The 23,118-nt window shown below is 40.8% G+C and overlaps 1 protein-coding gene across 8 annotated transcripts in view; it reads left to right on the forward strand.

Annotated features, from left to right (window-relative positions):
• The window catches only part of BBS4 (Bardet-Biedl syndrome 4), a 119,475-nt gene that overhangs the window by 14,658 nt on the left and 81,699 nt on the right, over positions 1-23,118 (forward strand). Inside the window, exon 2 of one of the 8 annotated variants that reach the window (XM_054041744.1) lies at positions 13,672-13,819. The exons of 6 other annotated variants lie outside the window; for them this stretch is intronic. In XM_054041744.1, the coding sequence (XP_053897719.1) occupies positions 13,795-13,819 (25 nt within the window). In that variant the 5' untranslated portion in view covers positions 13,672-13,794. Of the gene's footprint in view, positions 1-13,671; positions 13,820-23,118 lie in introns of those variants that run through there. One more of the 8 variants, XM_054041751.1, reaches the window with a different exon arrangement.

Genomic DNA, 23,118 nt, shown 5'->3' on the forward strand with positions numbered 1-23,118 from the left:
ATGCTCCAATACGTCTGTTAGTCTATAAGGTGCCACAGGATACTTTGTTGCTTTTACAGATCCAGACTAACACGGCTACCCTTTTGATACTTGTCATCAGTTTAGGCCATTCTTGATATAGTGCTCAAAACAGTCCACTACTGAGTTCCATCACACGTCTTGTGGGAAAGTTAGCTTGGTTCTTCCCACTTTTTTCAGAGTAGCTGCTGCAAAGTGGTTGTTACAGAAGTATTTTTAAATGTCAACATTAGCCTTTATTTCTGGAACACCGAAGTCTTTGGCTAGGAGGTGCATCAACTGAGCACTGCAACCGTATGTTATTAGCTTGGGACTCTCTTCGCTTTCTTCTAAATTTCTTCTCATCTTGGGTACATTTGCAGCATTGTCTGTGACCAAGCTGCATACTAGACATTTGATTTTTTTTCACAGTTTGTTATAGCTTTTTCTACTGCTGCTACTTGTAAGTATTCTGCTGTGTGTGCATTTCCTGATGTATCAATTGTTTCTGTAAGGAAGACATTCCCTTCTTCTGTTGTCACACAAGCACATACAACAGGATCATTGTGGACATTGCTCCACCCATCAAGACTCAGGGTAACAACTTCATCCTCTACACCTTTGCACACTGCTCAATTTCTCTTTCATATACTTTATCCAGCAATTTGCCTGCAACATCTGCTCTGTTGGGTGGACTGTATCCTGGTCTTAATGACTGAACCGTGTTAATGAAGTGTGGGTTCTCAATCCTACGGAAAGGAGAGTCTGTTGCATAAACAAACTGGGCAATTTTTTCATCAATTACTTCTTTTTGTAATCTGCTGGTTCTCATCACAAACTTATCTATGGTTGCTTCTGGTGATGGAGATTTTTTTTCTTTTTGATACAGGTGATATACTGTGGCTATGTGACATACATGATGTGACAGAAACACTATCATTGGCAGATAACTATGAAACTATAGAAAATGATGGTGATCTTGAAGGTGGATAGTCCTCAGAATCCTTTGTTGAGGATGGATTCTCCTAAACAAAATAAGCCAATGCATTTTTTTTTGTTATTATGACCATATTACTCATTGCATTCACTGACACTGAGTACTACTTTAAAGTGAAATTGTAAAAGGAAGATCTGCCTATTTCAGCTACCGTATTTTCCGGCGTATAAGACGACTGGGCGTATAAGACGACCCCCAACTTTTCCAGTTAAAATATAGAGTTTGGGATATACTCGCTGTATAAGACTACCCCTCTTCCAACGCACACCAAATAAAAATTAAAAAAACATCATATTTGATTTCAATATGGTAATTTTAATTCAAATGCTTATGACATGCAGGTACTTAGCAGGAAAACTGTCACTTATAAACATAAGGCTGTTTGTCATCAAACATGTAAACATAAAACAGTGCAAGTGGATTAAACTTTTCCTAATTCACTCTAAAGCTGAAAGGAAGGATAAGACAATAAACCCATGGGAGCTGCCATGCTGTTTGTTTTCTAAGCTGTCAACCAAACTGGAACTGATGATGATAGGAGGAAGATAACAAACAATAGAGAGAGAGCAAGTGCCGGGCAAGTCCCTGGCGAGTTAGCAACGCCCATCATAACTGCAAGCTACGGTATTTTTACAGGTTTTGCTGGCGTGACAGTTTCCCTTTAAAAGCCTTCAAAATCCTCCTGTTCATCATCTGATATCATAAGTACATCAATGACATCTTGTGATACATTTGTAAGGCAGTCATCGTATGGATCGAATTCCGTATCAGATGGTGTGGTCTCAGCTTCGGCTTCCTCTTCATCTTGCCACAAGTAGTCGTCCTCCATACCATCTAATGAATTTGATATGCCACACTTCTTGAAAGACTTGATTACTGTTTCTGCATCAATATAATTCCAGGCTTTTATGACAAACTTGGACAAAACATCCAACTGTGGAGCATGCATGTTTCCTCCTTTTGTGAATGACTTTTTGCCGCTAACCATCCATTCACTCCACTGTTCTCGAATGCGATCTTTAAATGGCTTGTTTAGGCACACATCCAGTGGCTGTACGAACGATGTCAATCCTGCAGGAATAACTGCCGCATCTGTGTTTAGTCTTGCAAGCCTCTGCTTGGTGCTGGGAGTTAAATGAGCCCTGAACATATCCCACACCAGTAGACTACATTTTTGAATAAGTCCACCTGGTCGCCTGCTCCATACATTATCAAGCCATAGCTTTACCCCTTCTTCATCCATCCAGCCTTTTTCATTCACATGTACAAAACAACCAACAGGGAACTTGAGTTTCGGCATTGTTTTTCTTTTAAAAATAATCATTGGTCTCAGTTTGGCGCCATCAGCTGTGCATCCTAGTACCACTGTAAAACTGGACTTCTCATATCCTGTTGTTTTAATTAAAATTGTTTTTTCACCTTTTTGATGGACAGTTTTATTTCCAACCATATCAAAATTCATTGGAGTTTCATCCATATTTCCAATACTACTTAACGCATAGCCATGTTTAGTGCGCTGTTGTATTATGTATCGATGGAAACTATTTACTTTGCTATCAAGATCTGCAGGTAATTTTTGGGCAATTTTCGTCTTTTGCCTCAGTACCATATTATGCCTTTCCATGAATCTAGTACACCAGGATACAGTGGTCTTAAATCTGTTGCTGTGATCTGGGTTAGATTTGGCCCACTGAAGTGCAAACAAACATATTTTATTTCGTGTCACTACATAACCGTTTTGGCGATGCTCATTCACCATGTCTGCTACATGTTTTTCGAGTTCTGGCCAATGTGGGGTGCCTCTTCTTAATGCACATTTACCCCTTGGCATACTCTTTAATGCTTTTTCATTTGCTTTCCAGTCCCGAACCATCTTTTCTGTTACTCCATATTGTCTTGCAGCAGCGCAGTTATTATGTTCCATGGCAAAGTTTACAACTTTAAGTTTGAAACTGGCTTCATATTTCTTTCTTCTTGCTGGTGGAGCCATGATGGGGTTTTGACTGTTGGACATTTGTATACTGTACTGTATGTACTGGTGCTGTACTGTATGAACAGGTACAGATACTGGTGCTGTACTGTATGTGGTACCCAGTATACAACAACCAGCCAATCACGGCAAGCGATGTACCTTACCGGCGATTGGCTGGTTGTTGTATACAAAGCCTGCTTGGATTGGTCAGCTCTCCCTGCCTGCCCAGCCCTCCCTGTCTCCAAGACTATCAGAGCGGTAGCGCAAACACGCCTCTTTCACCCGTCTGGCCCGCCCTTGTATCCTATTACCTCCTTCTCTGCCTCTCAGATCTCGCACATGCGCACCTGCGCCGCTTCACTGCAGTCCTCAGGAGCGAGATCTGAGAGGCAGTGAAGGAGGTACGGTAATAGGATACAAGGGCGGGCCAGACGGGTGAAAGAGGCGTGTTTTTCTGGGCACAGCGCCGCTCTCTCTCTTTTTGCCATACCCCGGGCGTCCCGGACGCCTGCAGCTTGCTCTGCCCTTGCCGCTTTCATGCGGCCGCGGCCGTTTTTGAGCTCCCCCCACCATATGCGGTGACCGCAGATTCTCCAGTCCAGCTCGGAAGTTTCAGCACCCGCCCTATAAGACGACACCCGGCGTATAAGATGACCCCCGATTTTTGAGAAGATTTTCCTGGGTTACAAGGTCGTCTTATATGCCGGAAAATACGGTATTTATTTTTTATCACAACTATATCTAAAATGGTAGTACCATAGAGTAACTACTATATTTTTTGCTCAAACATGCGAAGTCAAGAATGGTCTAGAAGGAAGAGAGGCAGTGCTTAAGAAAAAAGTATGAAATAAAAAAGTTTACCAACCTGAAGATCCTGCATGTTCAGACATGTTCCTTTCATCATCTTCAACGCAGCTTCCTCCTGAGAATGAACGCGTCTCATGATGTTTAATTCGGGCAACGAGGCCTTGCATTTCTTTGTTGCACTGTTTGCATTGTGCATGCATGCCTGTCTTACCCACAGGTAGAGGAACTTCATTAAAATATTTCCAAACTGGGTCCCTTTCACGTCCTGCTGCCATTATAGGTTTTCCCTTCTAGTGAGAGAATGGTATGGTAGATCTCAAATCAATGAAGGCTACACTCAGAAAGACCTCAAGACTTCTGGAATATGCTGCTCAAACATTTTCACTTCTGTTTCTATTGTCTGTCCCTCCCTTCTCACATTTATCTCCAGACTTCTTCTCCTTGTCCAGATCTATTCCGCCCCCAACAATCTTCTATTCATTAACTTTTTGAAACTTTGCACTTTTAGAGAGAGGTAAGGGATTGACTTTGTGTACACAAATTTGCAGAGGGACAATAGGGTTGAGGTTTGTTATTTCTCACCTCTATATATTATTTATTTATTTTAAAACATTGTTGCTGTTAACAAGCATATTATCTCTAGAGACACAAATCCACAGTTTGAGAACTGCAAAACTAAGCATCTCTGATGGTATCTTCTAGACTGATCGCTGAGTCCCATTGGGTAGATAGAAAAATTAACCTATATAATCTATACAGAAGCCCTTGGAACCCCATAAGATTGGGTCCTTAATCCATGAATTATTGGAACTAATTTACAAAACTTTTCTTAAACATTACATGAATATATTGTCTCATACTATAGAAGTAGAATTTATAATTCCTATTCCATGATGAGATACATTATAGCTCAAAGGTATCTTAATTAAAACTATCTGTAGATAGGTTTTTCCCTCAAAAAGCATTTTATCAAAAAAATCCGATTTAAATAAAAAAAATCTGTTTTTTGTTTGTTTTGTTTTTTTTTTAAATCATTGATTTTTATCCACCCTGCCTGAAACATTGTGTTCAGTTCTGAGTACCACATTGTTAGGAAGATCTTGAAAAATGAGGGGAAATTTACTTTTGTTGCTCATCTCTGATTAGAGGGCTGAATCAATGGATTTGGGAGGAAAGACTCGAGAGCAACATATGTGTAGCTTGGCTAAGGGTACGTCCAGACTACCCGCCGTATCAGCGGGTAGCGATCAATTTATAGGGGATCGATATATCGTGTCTCGTCAAGACACGATATATCGATCCCCGAACACACTCCCCGTCGACTGAGGAACTCCACTGGAGCGAGCGGCGGTAGTGGAGTCGATGGGGGAGCCGCGGCCGTCGATCCCGCGCCATGAGGACCCAAGGTAAATCGATCTAAGATACTTCGACTTCAGCTACGCTATTCACATAGCTGAAGTTGCGTATCTTAGATCGATTTCCCCTCCACCCCACCCCAGTGTAGACCAGCCCTAAGTGACAACTAACAAGAAACAGGAACATTCTCCTCTCGTTTATAGGCCTGATTCTCCTTTCCACACCAGTGTAACTCTGACTTCAGCAGTTATACAGAATGTATACTGCTGGGAGAGGAGAGTCAGGTCTGTGCCTCTTTTTTTATATCATGGCAGTGTCCCTTGCACTAAAGGTGGGCATCCTCTCTGCAATACCTGGCATGGCTCAGGTAGTGTTTGAGGGGGAAGTTTTGGAAGGCTCCATTTTGCCAGATACTGTTTGCCTCCATTGCTTTTAGTGCAGTGAGCAAAAGCTTATTTGATCAGCCTGTTTGTTAATCTCTGGAAAATGAGGGCAAGAGCAAGATTTGTAATGGGAAGTGACATAACAGTGTGTACTGTTTGTGTGTGTGTGTGATGGGAAGGGAGAGTGGCGTATGGTGTGTACTTTTACAGAGAGGATTTGGGGAAGGGGAACAGAGCAATATTCCTTTTCAGTGATTCATTCTAGTACTTTACTAGAGTCTCTTGATGAGGCTCCTGCATTAACCAAGAAGCTTATTCTAATTCAGCTGAAGAGTCAATGATTTAAATTAGGGGGCTAGAGACATCTGCATAAGCTTTGCTCTATAAAGAGGTGTGTTTGCGCTTGTTTTAAAGGAGCACTGTCAAGATACTCAAGCCTGAAAAGGTAACATTATCTTGTAGCAGTTTCCCTTGTTTTAGATATGTATTTTATTTTAAATAAATAAAATACAATCAAATCAACATCAGTACAAGCAGAGCTACAAATTGATGGAGACCAGTTAGTGTGTTAATTGCAGACCCAGCCCACAAGCTGCTCTAACTGAGTGAACTTCTGTGCTCACATGGAGCCTCACTGACTTCAGTAGGGCACTGGTATCCGCCTGCAGACAGATGCTTGCAGGATCAGGGCCTTGGAATGTCAGCTGTTTGTTCAGCACTTGGTACACTGGGGCCCTGATTTTGGTTTAGCACCTCTGGGCTTTACAGTAGTACAGTGCGCGTCAGGAAGTTTTCTCTCGGTTGATCAGATATGGTAATCATGTAACTAGATTTATCACATGGTGGTAGCTGAGATGTTGCATCCTGGGCACGTTACCTCAATGAACGTGAATTCTTTTGTCTTATGGGGAAAGTATTTTGCAAGCATGAGGAGTGAACTTACTTTCTACTCTTTTGCCCTAAGCTAGCCCTACTGTAGTAGGTATTCTCATTCAAGTCATCTAGTCCAGTCCCCTGCACTGAGACAAGACTGAGGGCTTGTCTATACTTATGGCTAAATCTGCACTGCTGTGATTGATGCAGTGGTGTCGATTTAGCGGGTCTGGTGAAGACACCCTAAGTCGATGGCAGAGCACTCTCCAGTCGACATCTGTACTCCACCTCCCCGAGAGGCAGAAGTTAAGTCACCGGGAGAGCATTTCCCGTCAACATAGTGCGGTGTAGACACCAGGGTAAGTTGATCTAAGTCAGGGGTTCTCAAACTGGGGGTCAGGACCCCTCAGGGGGTCATGAGGTTGTTACATGGGGGGTCACGAGCTGTCAACCTCCACCCCAAACCCCACTTTGCCTCCAGCATTATAATGGTGTTAAATATATAAAAAGTGATTTTAATTTATAAGGGGGGTCGCACTCAGAAGTTTGCTGTGTGAAAGGGGTCACCAGTAAAAAAAGTTTGAGAGCCACTGATCTAAGTTACGTCGACTTATGGCTTTAGTGTAGACCAACCCTAAGTATTAGTGTTTGTCAAATCTGTTCTTAAAAACCTTAAGTGACAGAGATTCCACAACCTCCCTAGGTAATTTGTTCTAGTGCTTAACTACCCTTATAGTCAGGAAGTTTTTCTTAATGTCTAACCTAAATCTCCCTTGCTGGAATTTAAGCCCATTACTTCTTGTCCTGTCCTCAGTGGTAAGGAGAAAAATGTATCACCCTCCTCTTTATAACAACCTTTTACATACTTCAAAACTGTTATCATGCTCCTCTTGTTCTTCTCTTCTTCAGACTAAACACACCCGATTTTTTCAATCTTTCCTTTTTTGTCATGTTTGCTAGACCTTTAATCATTTTTATTGCTCTCCTCTGAACTTTCTCCACTTTGTAGACATCTGTCCTTCCCAGTCTTTGGTGCAGTTCTTGGAAAGTTTCAGGGAAAGGCACTGTAGGAAACATTGCACTTTTTTTAATGAGGCACTAGTATCTGAGCGGAACTTGGCTGAGCAAATCTGCTTCTCCAAAAGAGCAGAGGCAGGGAGTGGGTTTCAGAGTACAATCCCCTCTCCTTTGCCTGCACAGTAATGGTTGCTGGCTGCATCCATTTGGGACTAAAGATCCACAAAGGAAGAACTGAAATAATGTCTTCTCTGAGTAGACTTTTATATACCAATATATGCAGTCTGACTATCAATGCCTTTTAAAAGCAGTGTTTCCTGATGGGCAGAGCACTCGACTTTGACTCAGGAAACCTGGGTTCTATTCCCAACTCTGCCACTGTCCTGCTATGGCACCTTTGGTGAGTCCTTTCCCTTCTGTGCCTCAGTTTCCCCATCTGTAAAAAGGGGATCTCCCCTTTGAGATCTACTTATGAAAAGTTCAACATAAGAGCTAAGTAATATTATTATTTATTATGCTGAGCTGAGATCATAAGATTGCTTTTTTTTGTGCTGGGTAGAAGACTATTAAACCTTCTTTCCTGACTGTGGATCATATTTGTGATACAATTTAAAAGCTGGTTATATATTAGCTATTTCTACATACAGTGTGCAAGTGACCTGGTCCTAGATCAGTGGTTTTCAAACTTTTTTTCTGGCGATCCTCTTGAGGAAAATTATTGATGCCCGTGACCCAATGAAGCTGGGGGTATGGGAGGGGCTATGGGCTGGGGCAGAGGGTTGAGGTGCAGGGGTGAGGGCTGCAGCCAGGAATGAGGGGTTTAGGGTGTGGGAAGGGGCTCTAGGCTGGGGCAGGGGTTGGGGTGCATGAGGGGGTCAGGGTTCTGGGCTGGGGATGCAGGTTCTGAGGTGGGGCTGGGAATGAGGGGTTTGAGGTGTGGGAAGGGGCTCTGGGTTTGGGGCGGGGCTCAGGGCAGGGGATTGGGGCACGGGCTGACCTTGGGTGGCTCCCACTCAGCAGCAGTGCTAAGGCAGGCTTCCTGCCTGTCCTGCCACAGCAGACTGTGCTGCGCCCTGGAAGCGGCCAACAGCATGTCCGGCTCCTAGATGGAGGTTCCCAAGTGGCTCTGTGCGGCTCTTGCCTGCAGACACTGCTCCCCTACCCCTGCTCCCATTGGCTAGGGACCAGTTAATGGGAGTGCGGAGCCGGTGCTTGGGGCAGGGGCATTGTACGGAGCCCCGTGGCCCCCTGCCTAGGAGCCAGATCTGCTGCTGGCCGCTTCTGGGCACAGCACGATGTTGGAACAGGTAGGGACTAGCCTGCCTTGGCCAGGCAGCACCGACGATGGGACTTTTAACAGCCCAGTCGGTGGTGATGGCCAGAGCTGCCGTGACCCAGTGCCTTATGTTCCACAACCCAGTACTGGGTTGCGACCCGCAGTTTGAAAACTACTGTCCTAGATAAGGCTCCACAGAATACTGTTACTACAGATCTTTAGAATCCAGAGACTTCCTCCTGGTGTTTTTGCAATGGCTTCCTCATTTTGATGCAAAGCTGAAAGTTTGCTCCTGTCTTTGCAAACTTGTGCTACAAGACAGGAGCAGTAAGAAACTTGAAACCAACATCTTCCAACCTGCTTTTAGGTTCCTTTAACAAAAGATTTACCCTGGGCTGAAAGAATTGTGGTTTGAATTATCTGCCTGTCAAGGCTAACCTGTCACATGGCTCTTCGACAGCGGAAGATTTGAAGGTTGAGATTAAAGGGTGGCCCTTTTACAGACAGTTCAATCTAAAAAGGAAATGATGAGATCATTGTGTGAGTGTATAAATAAATGGTCTGGGACAGGTTGTCGGGTTGTGGGGGTGATGCAGAAATCAGGTTAGAAATCTCTAAATCTGACCTTAAAGAGACTGGTGGGAAGTGAACACCTCAGAGCAGTGTTCTGTGGCAACCATTATTCAGGAACTGACATGTTTAGTAGTTAAAACCATTCATTATTTTGTCCTTTATTCCCCATGGGGAGAGTTGCTCTGAAAATCAATTCCCTTTGTTGCCACATCAAGATCTATAACTCTCTGTGTTATTTATTTTTCCCAAGCAAATGGTGATAGAATACAGGGAGCTCTGCTCCTCGAATCAGGATGGAGATAATATCAGCCTGCTGAGAGGGGATTTTAATCTCCCTACTGCATTTTAAATTAATCAGATATTTTCTGAAATGCTTTACTGGTTTTGAATTGAAATTGACTGGCTTCCATCTTTCCAATTTCCTTTCCTCAAGCACTCCAATCAAATCATTTTACAGTAACTGATAATACTATATAGGAGAAGGCACTTTTCCCAGTGTGTATTGTTGGTCTTACGGAACATAACTCCAATTTATTTCCTTTTGTCATGGAAAAGGTTATTTAGAAAATGAAGTTTGGCCTCTCCTGTTAGTCTAGTCACGGCTGATAGGTTTGTGGACTAACTTTAAATACATTTTGAGTCATACAACAATGTTTGACCCAGGCTTTGGTTCATATATATCAATAGCATTTTACGGTAGGGTAGAAAAGCTTTAAATGGGAACCTGAATATGTTTCTGAATGCAGTAGATAGAGTATACATCCAGTAACGTTAGTGAATATTGAGCATATACTTCTGTTGGATTATGAAGAAGCAGGTTGTTTGATAGATACTCTCCTTGAGCTGTGCTTACTCAAAATGGACTCCTGTAGATCATTTTCTAAATGACGATCTTCTCTTATGAATTTCAATGAAGCAGTGGATATAAAAGCTGAAGTGTTCCCCCAATTCCTAGCCCTTCTATTATTTTATGGAAGTGTTGTCTAGTGGTTAGAACAGGAGATTTGGTTCTGTTCCTAATTCTGCTTCTGATTTCCTGTGTCCTTGGGCAAATCACTTCACCTCTCATTTTCCCCATCTAATATTTAGTTACCACACAAAAATGAGGTAGGGTTTCACTAATGCTAGCAAAGCACTTTGATACTGTAGATTAAGGATGCTATATAATGTACTAAGTATTATAATCTAGAACTAAGTCTTGTACAATTGCTGCTAAAGGAGTAGCATATGGTGTTGCAGGGTGGAGGCAGGTTGCATGGGCATAGCAATGTAGGGTAGTTTCAATCTGATACGATGCAATAAAATCTAGCTAGCTAGGCATTTATACCATGCTCATCACAGCAGGGAATCACAATTTAGGGCTCTCTCAGCATCCCTTTTTCACAAGGACTCCAATAAAAAAAAAATCCAGCACCCAAAAATGTAGAGAGATAACTATATTATAATATAACTATATTATAGTTATTATTATAAAAATAACTATATTAACCCTTTAAATTGAGGAAATTGGTAACTCCTGGATTTTACTTAGCATCCTTAACTACCATTATGATGTTTCCAAACATCACATGTAGGGACCTGGACATTCAGTAAGTCCCCAATTCAGCAAAACACTAAGCATAGGCTAAACTTTGCTGAATGGCTTTGCTCTGAATTGGGGCCTAATTTTATTTATATGCCTTGGGTATTGGTTTGTTTCTTTAGAATAAACGGTGTCTGGATATTTCAGGTCCTGCGAATTTGCTTCTGTTCTATACAGCTTACAAGGCAGCTAATCAAAACACCTCATTGAGCCACTAGTGCTGGAACTGAAGTTCGTTCTGTCTTAATGTATTCTCCATCGCTGAGACTGTCAAGGCTCCTTCCCCACTCTGAACTTTAGGGTACAGCTGTGGGGGCCTGCATGAAAACTTCTAAGCTTAACTACCAGCTTAGAACTGGTCCACTGCCACCACTCCCAATGTGCTAATTCCCTTCCCTGGGTAGCTTTGAGAGACTCTTCACCAATTCCCTGGTGAATACATATCCAAACCCCCTGGATCTTAAAACAAGGAGAAATTAACCATCCCCCCTCCTTTCTCCCACCAACTCATGGTGGATCAAGATCCAATCCCCTTGGATCTAAAAACAAGGAAAAATCAATCAAGTTCTTAAAAAGAAGGCTTTTAATTAAAGAAAAAGGTAAAAATCATCTCTGTAAAATGAGGATGGAAAATAACTTTACAGGGTAATCAAACTTAAAGAGCCCAGAGGACCCCCTCTAGCCTTAGGTTCAAAGTTACAGCAAACAGAGGTAAACACCCTAGCAAAAGGTACATTTACAAGTTGAGAAAACAAAGATAAAACTAACACGCCTTGCCTGGTTGTTTACTTACAAGTTTGAAATATGAGAGACTTGTTCAGAAAGATTTGGAGAGCCTGGATTGATGTCTGGTCCCTCTCAGTCCCAAGAGCGAACTCTCCCCAAAACAGAGAGCACAAGCAAAAGCCTTCCCCCCACCAAGATTTGAAAGTATTTTGTCCCCTTATTGGTCCTTTGGGTCAGGTGTCAGCCAGGTTACCTGAGCTTCTTAACCCTTTACAGGTAAAAGGATTTTGGTGTCTCTGGCCAGGAGGGATTATAGTATGGTACACAGGAGGGCTGTTACCCTTCCCTTTATAGTTATGACAGAGACAAAGCAAGTTACTGCACTATGTTTAAAACAATTGATGAATCAGGTTTATCAGAGATAAACACACTAGGATCCAGCATAGTAGGAACTAGCTGTTGCAGATAAATTTAATGGGAATATAGGAAGCATGTAATGTAAAAATGTCTTAAAACTGTAGTTTAAATCTACTTATACACTAATTGGTACTGTAACTGTCCCTATGTATAGCTTAAAACTGTTACTTATTCAGCATGCAGAGATATGATTCACATGTGGATGACCTCTATAAAGTTTTCACAGCTAATTCTAACATGTCAGAATATAGTTTGCTTTTTAGACTCGGGTGTTGAAATCTTCTCAAGCAATTTATGTTGTTTTTGTCCAGCTAAGTTGTCTGTGTCAGCATTTAACACACAGCAATATTGATAGTTCATTATTTTTTGGACTGGCATAGAGCTGGTCTTTGAAGTGGAGGAAATAGTTAGTGATTAAAAATGTATATTTTTAGAAACCATACTTGCAGATTTGACAAGCAACAGCACAAGCCCCATCTTCTCTAGTATTGCCCCTTAATGATAGCTAGGGAAGTACGCTTACGGATAAGTAATGCAACTCAAAATACACACTTTGTCTCTCAGCTTTTAGTTAATAAAATAGCTTTAGCTTTTGCAGAAATTGACACATGTCTGAAGTTTATGATCTGTCCATGGGATGCATCTGACTTTCTCTCCAGGTACTCCCCACGCTGGCAGATCAACAGATGGGAATCTCTCCTGCTCCTGGAAACATGCTAAAGGATCAAACGCACTGAATATCACTAATGGTTTAGTACCCTGATAAGTTGACTTTGTGCATTGCAGAACTGGTCATTTCTGAACTCCTAATACTTTCAAATTAATATAAATCCGTTCTTTGAGTCAAATTCAAAATTGCCTTTGAAGTTCTGAGAGCGAAACTCTGCCTGAAAAATCCAGATTAAAAGCACCACCCTAATTAAATTAATTAATGCTTTTAAAGTGTGCTAAATAGAAAAGAACTTATTAGAAGAAATATCAGAAAGAAATGCCACTGCAAAACACAGTATCTTGGTATAAGGAAAAGGGGAACTCAGGAGACCTGGGTTCTATTCCTGGTTCTGCCACTGGCCTGCTGGGTAAAGCACGTTACTGCTCGGTGCCTCAGTTTCCTAATCAGTAAAATGGGGATAACGATACTGACCTTTTGAAATGCACTTTGATATCTGGTGATGAAAAGTGCTCTATAAGAGCTCACTATTGTCATCATCCAAATTATTATCCAACTTTTTGTGAGTTACAAACGGAAATAAGATTTTGGCCCATCTGGACCTAATAATCCTGGAGGGGGAAATAATTTAAAATATGAGTAAATGCTTCATGTATAATATATATGAAATATGCTTTTAACCTTCTTATTGAAATTGTGCACTTTGATTCCACATCTGATGTAAATGTTACAGTGTGGAATAGAGATTTTAATTAGTTTTTTTTCCCCTGGTAGAATATTTCTTATCAAGAGTATTTTCATTGCATTTTCCTGACTACAGTAAATCTGTAGATTTTATCATAGATTTAAATGCACAAAAAGTCATGGTTGTGACATAAATCACTCAAAAGTCAGGGAACGTCAAAGTGAAGGTTCAATGTGCTAGAACACCTCTGCGCTCTTGTGCCAGTATATTAAAATCTGTAATTACGTGATCAAGCACTATTTCTCAAATAATACAACATCATTTTTTTTTTTCTGCTGAGGTTGGTGTTGCCTAGTGATTTCAGCACAGGACTGGAAATCAGGAAGTTCAGAGTTGTAATCCTGATTCTGCAGCTGTTGGCAACTCACTTAGCCACTCTGCTTCAGTTTCCCAACTTGTAAAAATGAAGATCCGTATCTACATCACAGGTCTGTTATGAGGTATATTTAGATAATGATTGAGGCTTCCTACTTTTACAACTTTAGATAAACATTGAATTTCAGATAACATCTTATCATATAATCAAAGAGTGTATGGTAATATATAAGCAGCAGGTGGCAGAGTTAAGGATGATTTCCTGGCTTTTAATTGAGTGTGCAACTTTGCCATTGCTGAATTCATAAAAGGTTTTATTTATTTATGCAATTTCCTAGGTTGTTTTGTTTTATTTGTTTTTTTGTTATCGAAATGAGAAAAGTGAGGTGGCACAAAGAAGGAGCCTTAGTCTCCCAGGCTTTCAATCTCCTTGAAAAATCCTTAATCCCAAGCAAATTCCCTTGTGTAATTTACAAACCCTACCAGCTTTACATCTACCTTTATGTGCACCATTTAAAAGTAAACAATATTTCCAAATCTGCATTCTCAAGTCTGCATTTTCAAACATTCACAACTTTATTTTAATTACGTACAAAGCTAAACAAATAACCCTATGTTGAGAGAACATTAACTTTGCAACTCAGAAGTTAGGAAATGCCAGAATTAAGATTGCACTGCAACCGTAGTTCACCACTCTTGTATGTATGCATTATGCTACAGTCTTCAATGACATGCACATATTCAGTTTTTTGGCCATGTCCCCGACCTCAATCAGTGCACAGAAACAAAGGTGCTCCCTGAATGGGTAATTATTCAATATTTTATCCTCATCATTCAGTGTGTGGCCTAAGTCTTATTTACCTTATACTATCCAAATTCTTTGTTGATTTCAAAATTATTAATTTCCTCATGGGCTTTTCTATGGAGCTCATCACTGAGGTGTCTGAGAGCTTTACAAACATTAAAGAATTTATCTTCACAACACCCCTGTTAGGTAGAGTGGTGTTGTTTTCAGTTTACAAGGGAGTTTTGTGGTACAGAGAGATGAATGGCAAAATTGTCAAGTGTCCTCTAATTTGGGTGCTCAATTTAAGATGCCTACGGTCTTATTTTTCAGAGAACTTAGTATTTTTATAACGCTTTATATGTTCACAGCAGAGCTCCCTTGCCCAGCAGCATATAACAATTCTGGGGCAGAGTCAGGGATAGTATCCAGTTCTCTAGGGTAGCACTGGACTGTCTTAAAAGAAACCACCCTTTTTCTTCCTGCAATTTCCTGCATCATTCAGTGTATGCCTTCCAATTTCTGCAACCGATGAGGCAGGGGTCCTGTAAACAGCTTTATTCACTGCACAGTCCTGATTCATTTGCCTGAGCCCCATCTATCTTGTGCGCTGAATGGGGCAAATATCCTGTGTGGGGAAGAGAGCATGGGGAGGAAGTATGTAATCATGCAATTAAAGACTGTATCATAATGCATATATACAAGGGGGAGGAAAAAAGTTTGCATAGGCAAAAGTTCAGCCTGAGACAGACATGTGACATGGAACATTTTAGCTGGAATACTTAAAGTTTGGCACAGTGATAAACAACTGAAAACTGGGTTTTATAACGGAAAGTGTTAGGCTAGGTCTACACTACCCGCCTGAATCGGCGGGTAGAAATCAACCTCTTGGGGATCGATTTATCGCGTCCCGTTGGGACGCGACAATCGATCCCCGAATCAACGCTCTTACTCCACCAGCGGAGGTGGGAGTAAGCGCCGTGGACGGGAAGCCGCAGAGGTTGATTTTGCTGCTGTCCCTACAGCGGGGTAAGTCGGCTGCGATACGTCGAATTCAGCTACGCTATACGTAAATTCAGCTATTCGCGTAGCTGAATTTGCGTATCTTAAATCGACCCCCCCCCGTAGTGAAGACCTGCCCTGAGACACCTTAAACTATAGGCATTGCTGCCAGACCTGACTGTTGCACATTCTTTTTTTTACATTTAGCAAAGCAAGTATAGTTTACTGGGGATTGTTTACATATCAGATGTGAAGTTTCAAAGAAGTCGTTATTGAATTACCACACCTCTTCCATCTCAGTATTTTCTTCAATATTTCTTTTATCATAACTGGAAAATGGCTTAATGGCTTTAGCTCGGTCCACCACACAAAAGAGACCTTTCAGCAGAGACCAGGCACTGAAGAATTCAGGCCAAAGGATGGATGCATCTTTCCGAAAGGGAACGGAGAACTAGACTGGAAACTTCTGCAACACTGATCAAATCCAGTACTCCTGCTACTATAAATAATAAGCCGGTTATGCACATTACAATAGTAATATCCATTCAGGGTTATAAGTGTTTCTTTTAAGAGGGATATATTCTGCTTCATGGGCTGTGGGGTTTACATGGTAATCATCTATTGATATTAATGTCAAAAACTGCACCACTTAGACCTTAATCCTGATCTCATTGCACAGTCTATGCAGCTTCCGTTATCGCACAAAGCTACTCTTTTCACAGTAAGTGTCTCGCTGTAAGGTGGTAGTGAAGACTGCCAGCTTTGAACAGGCAGGATGTCTCCCCTTGCTGATGTGGTTCCATATGATGATGTCCATTTCAAACCACTCTTCAAGGAGGATTTTATGGCTAATGAGTTTTGGAATCAGTATTGCAAAAATAATCCTGAAAAGGAATATGCGGCTTCTTGGGAGAGTGCTTAGCTGTCCAATTCCATCTCCCTACCTGTGATTTACAGACCATGCAGATTTTATTCCCTACAGATTTGTCCTCTCTTCTTTAACTCTCCTATTTTCTTTGTCAAAAAACACTATACTTTTTCTCGCATTGTCTCTCATAATCAATGGGTCATCAAACATGCTAACTGTTGACTCAAGTTCCTTTCTCCACCTCCATCCTGGATTCTCTCCAATCTGCCTATCACCCTTTCTACTCCGTTGAAACTTCTCTCACCTAAATTCCTTAACTTCTTCCTGGTCAGATCACAGGGCCTCTTCTCTATCCTCATTCTTGACCTCTCTGCTCCTTTGACCTGGATCTCATCTTATTTCTCCAACATCTCCTCATGAATGTCACATCAACAACTTAAACTAAACATAGTGTGACGTTGCACTCCATATGTTTTATGGAAATATGCTAATGAGTGCAAATATAATGTAACTGGAATATGCTTTATGCAAAAGGTCTCTTGTAAGGTATCATTACAAAGCTTATAATCTACTGACTGTGTTCATCCTATTTGTATGTGTGTATCAGTCTTGTATCTGAAACTAGGTATATGAAGTATAACTCTGGGGGTCCTATTGTAATTATGCAAAGTGTGGGCCGTTAATGGTGATGTGGAAGCTTGATGGCTCCCATTGACTAGGAAAATTGGTTGTAAATGGTCTGTTTACTTGCAAACCTTCCTGGGTGTCTGCAGGCCAGCCTGTGGGTAATGAAGAATGAGGTCTCACAGGACATGTGACCATGTCACATGATACTGGAATCCATCTTAAACCTGGTGCTTTTTCCTTTAGAAGGGTGGGCGGGGACCCAGAGAGACAAAAGATTCCCGCCTTGTGCCAAAGCTATAAAAGGGAGTGGAACAGAACAAAGGGGCCTGCAGTCATGAGAGAACCTCTAGTTTCCACCTAAAATGTCTGTTAACAAGGACTGTGCCTGGGGAAAGGATTTGGCCCAGACTAGGAAGGAGTCTAGTCTGTGAAAGAAATTTATTGGAACATCTGAGGGTGAGATTTTACCTGTATTCAGTTTCTTAATGTATTAGGCTTAGACTTGTGTGTTTTTTGCTTTATTTTGCTTGGTGACTTACTTTGTTCTGTCTGTTATTACTTGAAACCACTTAAATCCTACTTTTTATACTTAATAAAATCACTTTTGTTTATTAATTAACGCAGAGTAAGTGATTAGTACCTGGGGGAGCAAACAGCTGTGCATATCTCTCTATCAGTGTTATAGAGGGCAGACAATTTATTAGTTTACTCTGTATAAAGCTTATACAGCTTATACAGCTTATACAGAGTAAACTCATAAATTGTCCACCCTCTATAACACTGATAGAGAAATATGCATAGCTGTTTGCTCCCCCGGGTATTAAACGGATTTATTTGGAGTTAAGATTCCATTAGGAACTGGGTGTCTGGGTGCTGGAGATAGGTGACCTGCTGAGCAGTTTTTGGTTAAAGTCTCAAGCTTTGGGGGCATGGTCCAGACCTGGGTCTGTGATGTAGCAGGCTAGCATATCTGGCTCAACAAGGCAGGGTTCTGGAGTCCCAAGCTGGCAGGGAAAACGGTCTCAGAGGTAAATTCAGCACATCATGTGACAGTCCCAAGGAGGTCCCTGTGACCGAACCCGTCACACATGGCCATACTGAACTCTTTATTTTTTCCTCTAAATCTCTCCCCATTCCTCTTTCTCTAACACTACTGATGACAACACCACCATCCGCTGTCACTGAATCCCACAAACTGAAAGCCATGTTTGACTGCTCCCTCCCTCACATCCAGACTGTGTCTAAATCCTGCCATTTTTGCTTCACAGCATCTCTAATATCTGACTTTTCCTTTCTGTTCAGACAGTCAAAGTTTTCTTCTAAGCCTTATTAAACCTTCCACATGGATAACTGCAACCTCCTCCTCTCTGGTCTCCCTAACACCCAGTTAGTCCCTACTTCATTCCATTCAACCCACAGCTACCAAGATCATCCTCCTTGCTCAGTGCTCTGGCAAAGTCAACAGACTCTTAAACTATCTCTTCTAACTTTGCCACCACCACATCAAGCTTCTTGTTCTTACTGTCAGTACCCAGTGTAACTGCACCCCTCCTTGCTTACCTGACCTTGTCTTTTCTTTTTTTTTTTTTTTTTTTGGTATCTCTATTCAGACCTCCACTTTGCCAGTGATGCTGACCTTGTTGCCCCATTCATCCATTTCTCCCATAGCCACCTTCTGTCTCTTGTACTCTACCCACATGCTTGGAATACTCTGTCTGAGTTAATGCACCGGGCCACTTACTCTCTGATAATTCAAAACCCTCCTCAAGACCCTTTTCTGCTGGGAAACCTACAATAAATGAACCAGCTAATAATTGATGTGTTGGAGGGCAATTGGGGTAATTTATGCAAGTAAATACAAAAATAATGATGCGACCATTGCAAAGATGTTAACAGGCCATTCTATGGTTCCTTACACTATGTGCCAGCTACACAATCTGTTCCACCTTGCATTTTGCTGTGACACTGCAAGTTCCTTTCCCAGACCTGAAGAAGAGCTCTGTGTAGCTCAAAAGTCTGTCTCTCTAATATCCTGGGACCAACATGGCTACAAATACACAGCATCCAACCACCTCCTGTCCATTCTACATGCATATTTCATCTCCTTCCCTCCACCTTTGTCCAGTTATTTTGTCTTTAAGAGTCTAAGCTCTTTGGGATAGGTACTGTCTTTTTATGTCTCAGAAAACACGTAGCATAGTATAGGTACTATCACTGTCTAAGGCTATGGCTACACTAGAGTGTATGGCTGCACCACTGTAAGCTCTCTGTGTAGCCGCTCTCTTTTAAGGTACTCCAGCCCCCACGAGCAGTGGTAGTGTGTCAGTGGGAGAAGCTCTCCCACTGACTTAGCACTGTTCACACTGTTGCTTAAATCGGTATAAATTATGTTGCTCAAGGGGTGGCTAGTTCAGACCCCTGAACAACATAACTTATGTCGACTTAAACTGTAGTGTAGCCATAGCATAAGGAAATAATTAATAAAGAAAAGACATAAGCAAGATATACTCTGATGCCTAGTTATATTAAAAGTACTATCACCTTGTGTTTATTCTTAATGAAATAAATAGAAACTGAATACTCAGCAGTGACCCCTCTTCTCTGTCCAATTTAGGAGCACCATTAACCAAAAGGGAAGCCCAACGGGAGCTCCACCCATTTCTTGGCTAGCAAGATGGTGAGCATGAGACAGGATCTGAGCATAGAATGCTTTAAATAGGAGAAGTTTTCAAGGCTGAGCTCAGGATTTAGAGGACCCTCAAGAATGGTGGGAGCTAACTGTCATGGTAAAGATAGTTCTCCTTCCAGATTAACTTGACATTTAACAAAAATACCAATGTTTGTTTTAGATTCTTGTTTTTCTTACTGGTAAGACTCAAGTTCATGTTTCTGTGTTACGAATGCAGCTCCCTGCACTGCAGTTTTTGTTGTTTATCTCATTGGTTCATGCAGGGAAACAGAGAATTATGAGCTCAGGTTCTGGCAGGAAAGTAAAAGAGCAAATAATTTTCAGATTTTTTTATTTTAAGATGCATATGTTTGTAATTTAGTTTCACCCATCTTAATGTTTTTGGATCTGAAACAGTATTTTGTATTGTAATAAGCAGGGAAGTGCATGTGTGCCATTGCCTTTTGCTGAATATCAGAGCTTGTCCAGCCCTGTGCTGCTAACAACTAGTAGAGATTCTTCAGTAACTCCAGTGTATTTTCACTGAGTTCTAATGTTGTGAATTTCCAAATGGCTGTGGCAACGATGAAGGCCTAGGTAGCCAAAGGTTATTTATTTTCAGATCCTCCCTATTCACCTTTAATGGGTGAAATATAAGTAGTATTTATTGCCAAAATGTTCCTTTTAAAATAATTAACGGAGCTATTTGCAAATTACAAATAAAAACATTTTTACTTGGAGTAAATCAGAGTTGTAATTGTCTTAAATGAGACACAGACTATTTAACTTTAGGCTAATATCTTGTTAGTTATGCAAAGTAGCCTAACAATAGAAATTCTCCAAATTTGCAATTTTCCCCTTTAGCTTACTGAAGGAGTCTGAAGATACAATTTTACAGTAACAGAAAGCTCTTGTATTTAACTTTGGCTTATTTTCCACTAGGGGGAGGTGTAGAGTCAGGAATGTTTGCTTTTTGTTTAAAACTGGTTTTTATTATTATTATTTAGTTTCATTCCAGTTTTCTGTGTCAAGTGAAGCTATTAATATATGATAGTGAGATCACAGCTCTGAATTATGGCTTTCTTACCTGCATCAAAATTGTATATGACAAGTTTTATTAACCCCAGCTGACTGTAAATGACTAAACACCATACAGGTTTATTGTTTGATTTTAAAGCTACTCTGGCTTCAGTTTGCAAAATAGAAAGAAGGGGGAAGTGAACAAAGAGAGGATGGCTACAGCTCAAGGAGCAGAAAGGTTTAAAAGATATTTCTCATCTTTTCATGTGTATGCATTTGTATATGCATTATGTGTGTAATTTTATATGCGAATATACTCAGTGTGTGGTGTGCAATATCTAAAATTTCCTGTTTAGTGTTTTTATATTTTGAGCTATTTTTCTGATAGCATTAATGAGTTTCTGAAGACCGTGTGCCCTTGATTATGATGTCCTCAACCCCCAAAGATGGGTCTGTGTATATCATGGGCTGTGTTTTTGTATTGATTTTCTTTTAAAGTTTTTACTATATTGTTACAGTCTGAATATAAACCTTTGGGAGAGAAGCAGAATCTCTGTGTTAAATCCATCTGCTTACCTGCCCAGCAAGGGATTCCAAAAACATTCACCACCTGCAAAGCAGTAGTTTGTTTCTAAATCAAAAAATCTCAGTATTAGAGTTCAAAAATGTTTTCTACCCGCCATCTGTACTTTACTGATGAGAAAGCAATCCACTGGATATTTTGAGGAGTTCATTGTATCTCTTTGATTTTGTACCTTATCATTTTGTTATGTTAAAGTTCTTTAAAAGATCCTTGTTACCATTATTACCACTATTATTTTAAAATTGTATTTTAATTCACTGCACTGGCAGATTTGGAAGCTGAAGCAAGAAGGAGAAATGCACAGATGTTTGTAACCCTCCTTCCCTCCAGTATTTAAATAAATATGGCAATGAAAGCAAGAGGCTTGAATTTGGAATGTTACCACAGTTCTTCCCAGTAGTGAACTGTCCCCAAACTACATGACAATTCTGAAAAAAATGTAAGCCCTGGTTGTCTTGCTCCAGTAGATTAAGAAATTGAAATCATTGCTATAAATTGTTGGAGCATCTCTCGAATTTCAGAATGCTTATGGAATTACTGCCACATTCCAAACTTAGTTTAAAAATAAAATTAATGTTTTAAATGAAAATGTATAGGATTTCTTTCCCCACCATGTTTGGTCCCTGGAGGGGGTATCTGTATAAATAGAAACTTGCTTCTTTTAAATTGGTCAATATGACACAAACACTGGATTATGGCATCCCTTTTTTATTACTGACGTGTAATATGTCAACATCACCACTGCACTAGTTCCTCCCCCCCTTTGTGGGCAGTGTCAATAAAGTGACCACAAGCTTAATGGGCCACAATGACTGAACTCCTGTGCCATCCCTGAGCTGGTCCATCCCCCCAACTCTGGTGATGGTCAGATCAAGGTACAGCACTTACCTTTTTGACAGAGCCTTCCCATACCATCAATGCTCCAATTCATTTTAAAAACACTACACAAAGTCTGCCCCAAAGGAGCAGAGAGAGAAAACCACCTCTTTGTTCAGGTTTTTGTTGTCATTAATTTTGTGAAGCACTTGGCTACCATGGTGACAAGTGCTATATAAAAGCCTCAGATAACTCTGTCTCAGGGCAGTTTGGATTCTTGTTCACCCCGCTACAAGTGGCATTAATTGTAACCCCCTGCACTAAAGTCTGGACCAAATAGGTCGTGGAGACTGAATTCTCCTTTCTCTGCAGAACTGGTTTGAGGCATGTTGGTGCAAGGTAGTGTGTGAAAAGTTTTCACTCCCACTGTCCATTGTGTAAATCCCCAATAGCTACACTGAGGTCTTCAGGCTCAAGAACTGTCAGGCCAGCATCTTCTACCAGCACTAACTTTTGCCACTTTTTGATTTTTAATTTTTGCCCCTTAGGGTAATGTGACTTCTGTTATTACTTTGATATCTCAGCATAGCCTCCACGGACTCCTATTGATATCACGATGTTCTCTCCATACACGTGCCCATACACTGGCATGAGTTCATTGTAAAGTCAGTTGGCAGCTAGGGTTTTAAAATAATAATAAAAAAAAAAACCTCTGACAAAAGAACTATTCAGTACATTCAGGGTGCAATCTTGGTCCCACTGAAGTCAATGGCAAAACTCCCATTGACTTCAATGGGGTTAGAAGTTCAAGCTAAGATACCCTAGGGACAAATTCATCCTTATTATAATCCCATTAATTTGAAAAAAACATAGTTACAAGAGGGATGGACTTGTTCAATTATGTCAATTTCTCTTAATTTTAAAAACACCTAAAAGCCCAAGCTCCTAGGGATTGATTGCATGGTTCATTTTAAAATGTAGCCTTTTTAGTTAGAACTTGGCAAAAAGCAATTGAATCCATTTCCAAATTCAATGTTTCCTATT

This window comes from Malaclemys terrapin, chromosome 10, assembly GCF_027887155.1.
Source record: "Malaclemys terrapin pileata isolate rMalTer1 chromosome 10, rMalTer1.hap1, whole genome shotgun sequence".
NCBI classification, from domain to species: Eukaryota; Metazoa; Chordata; order Testudines; family Emydidae; genus Malaclemys; species Malaclemys terrapin.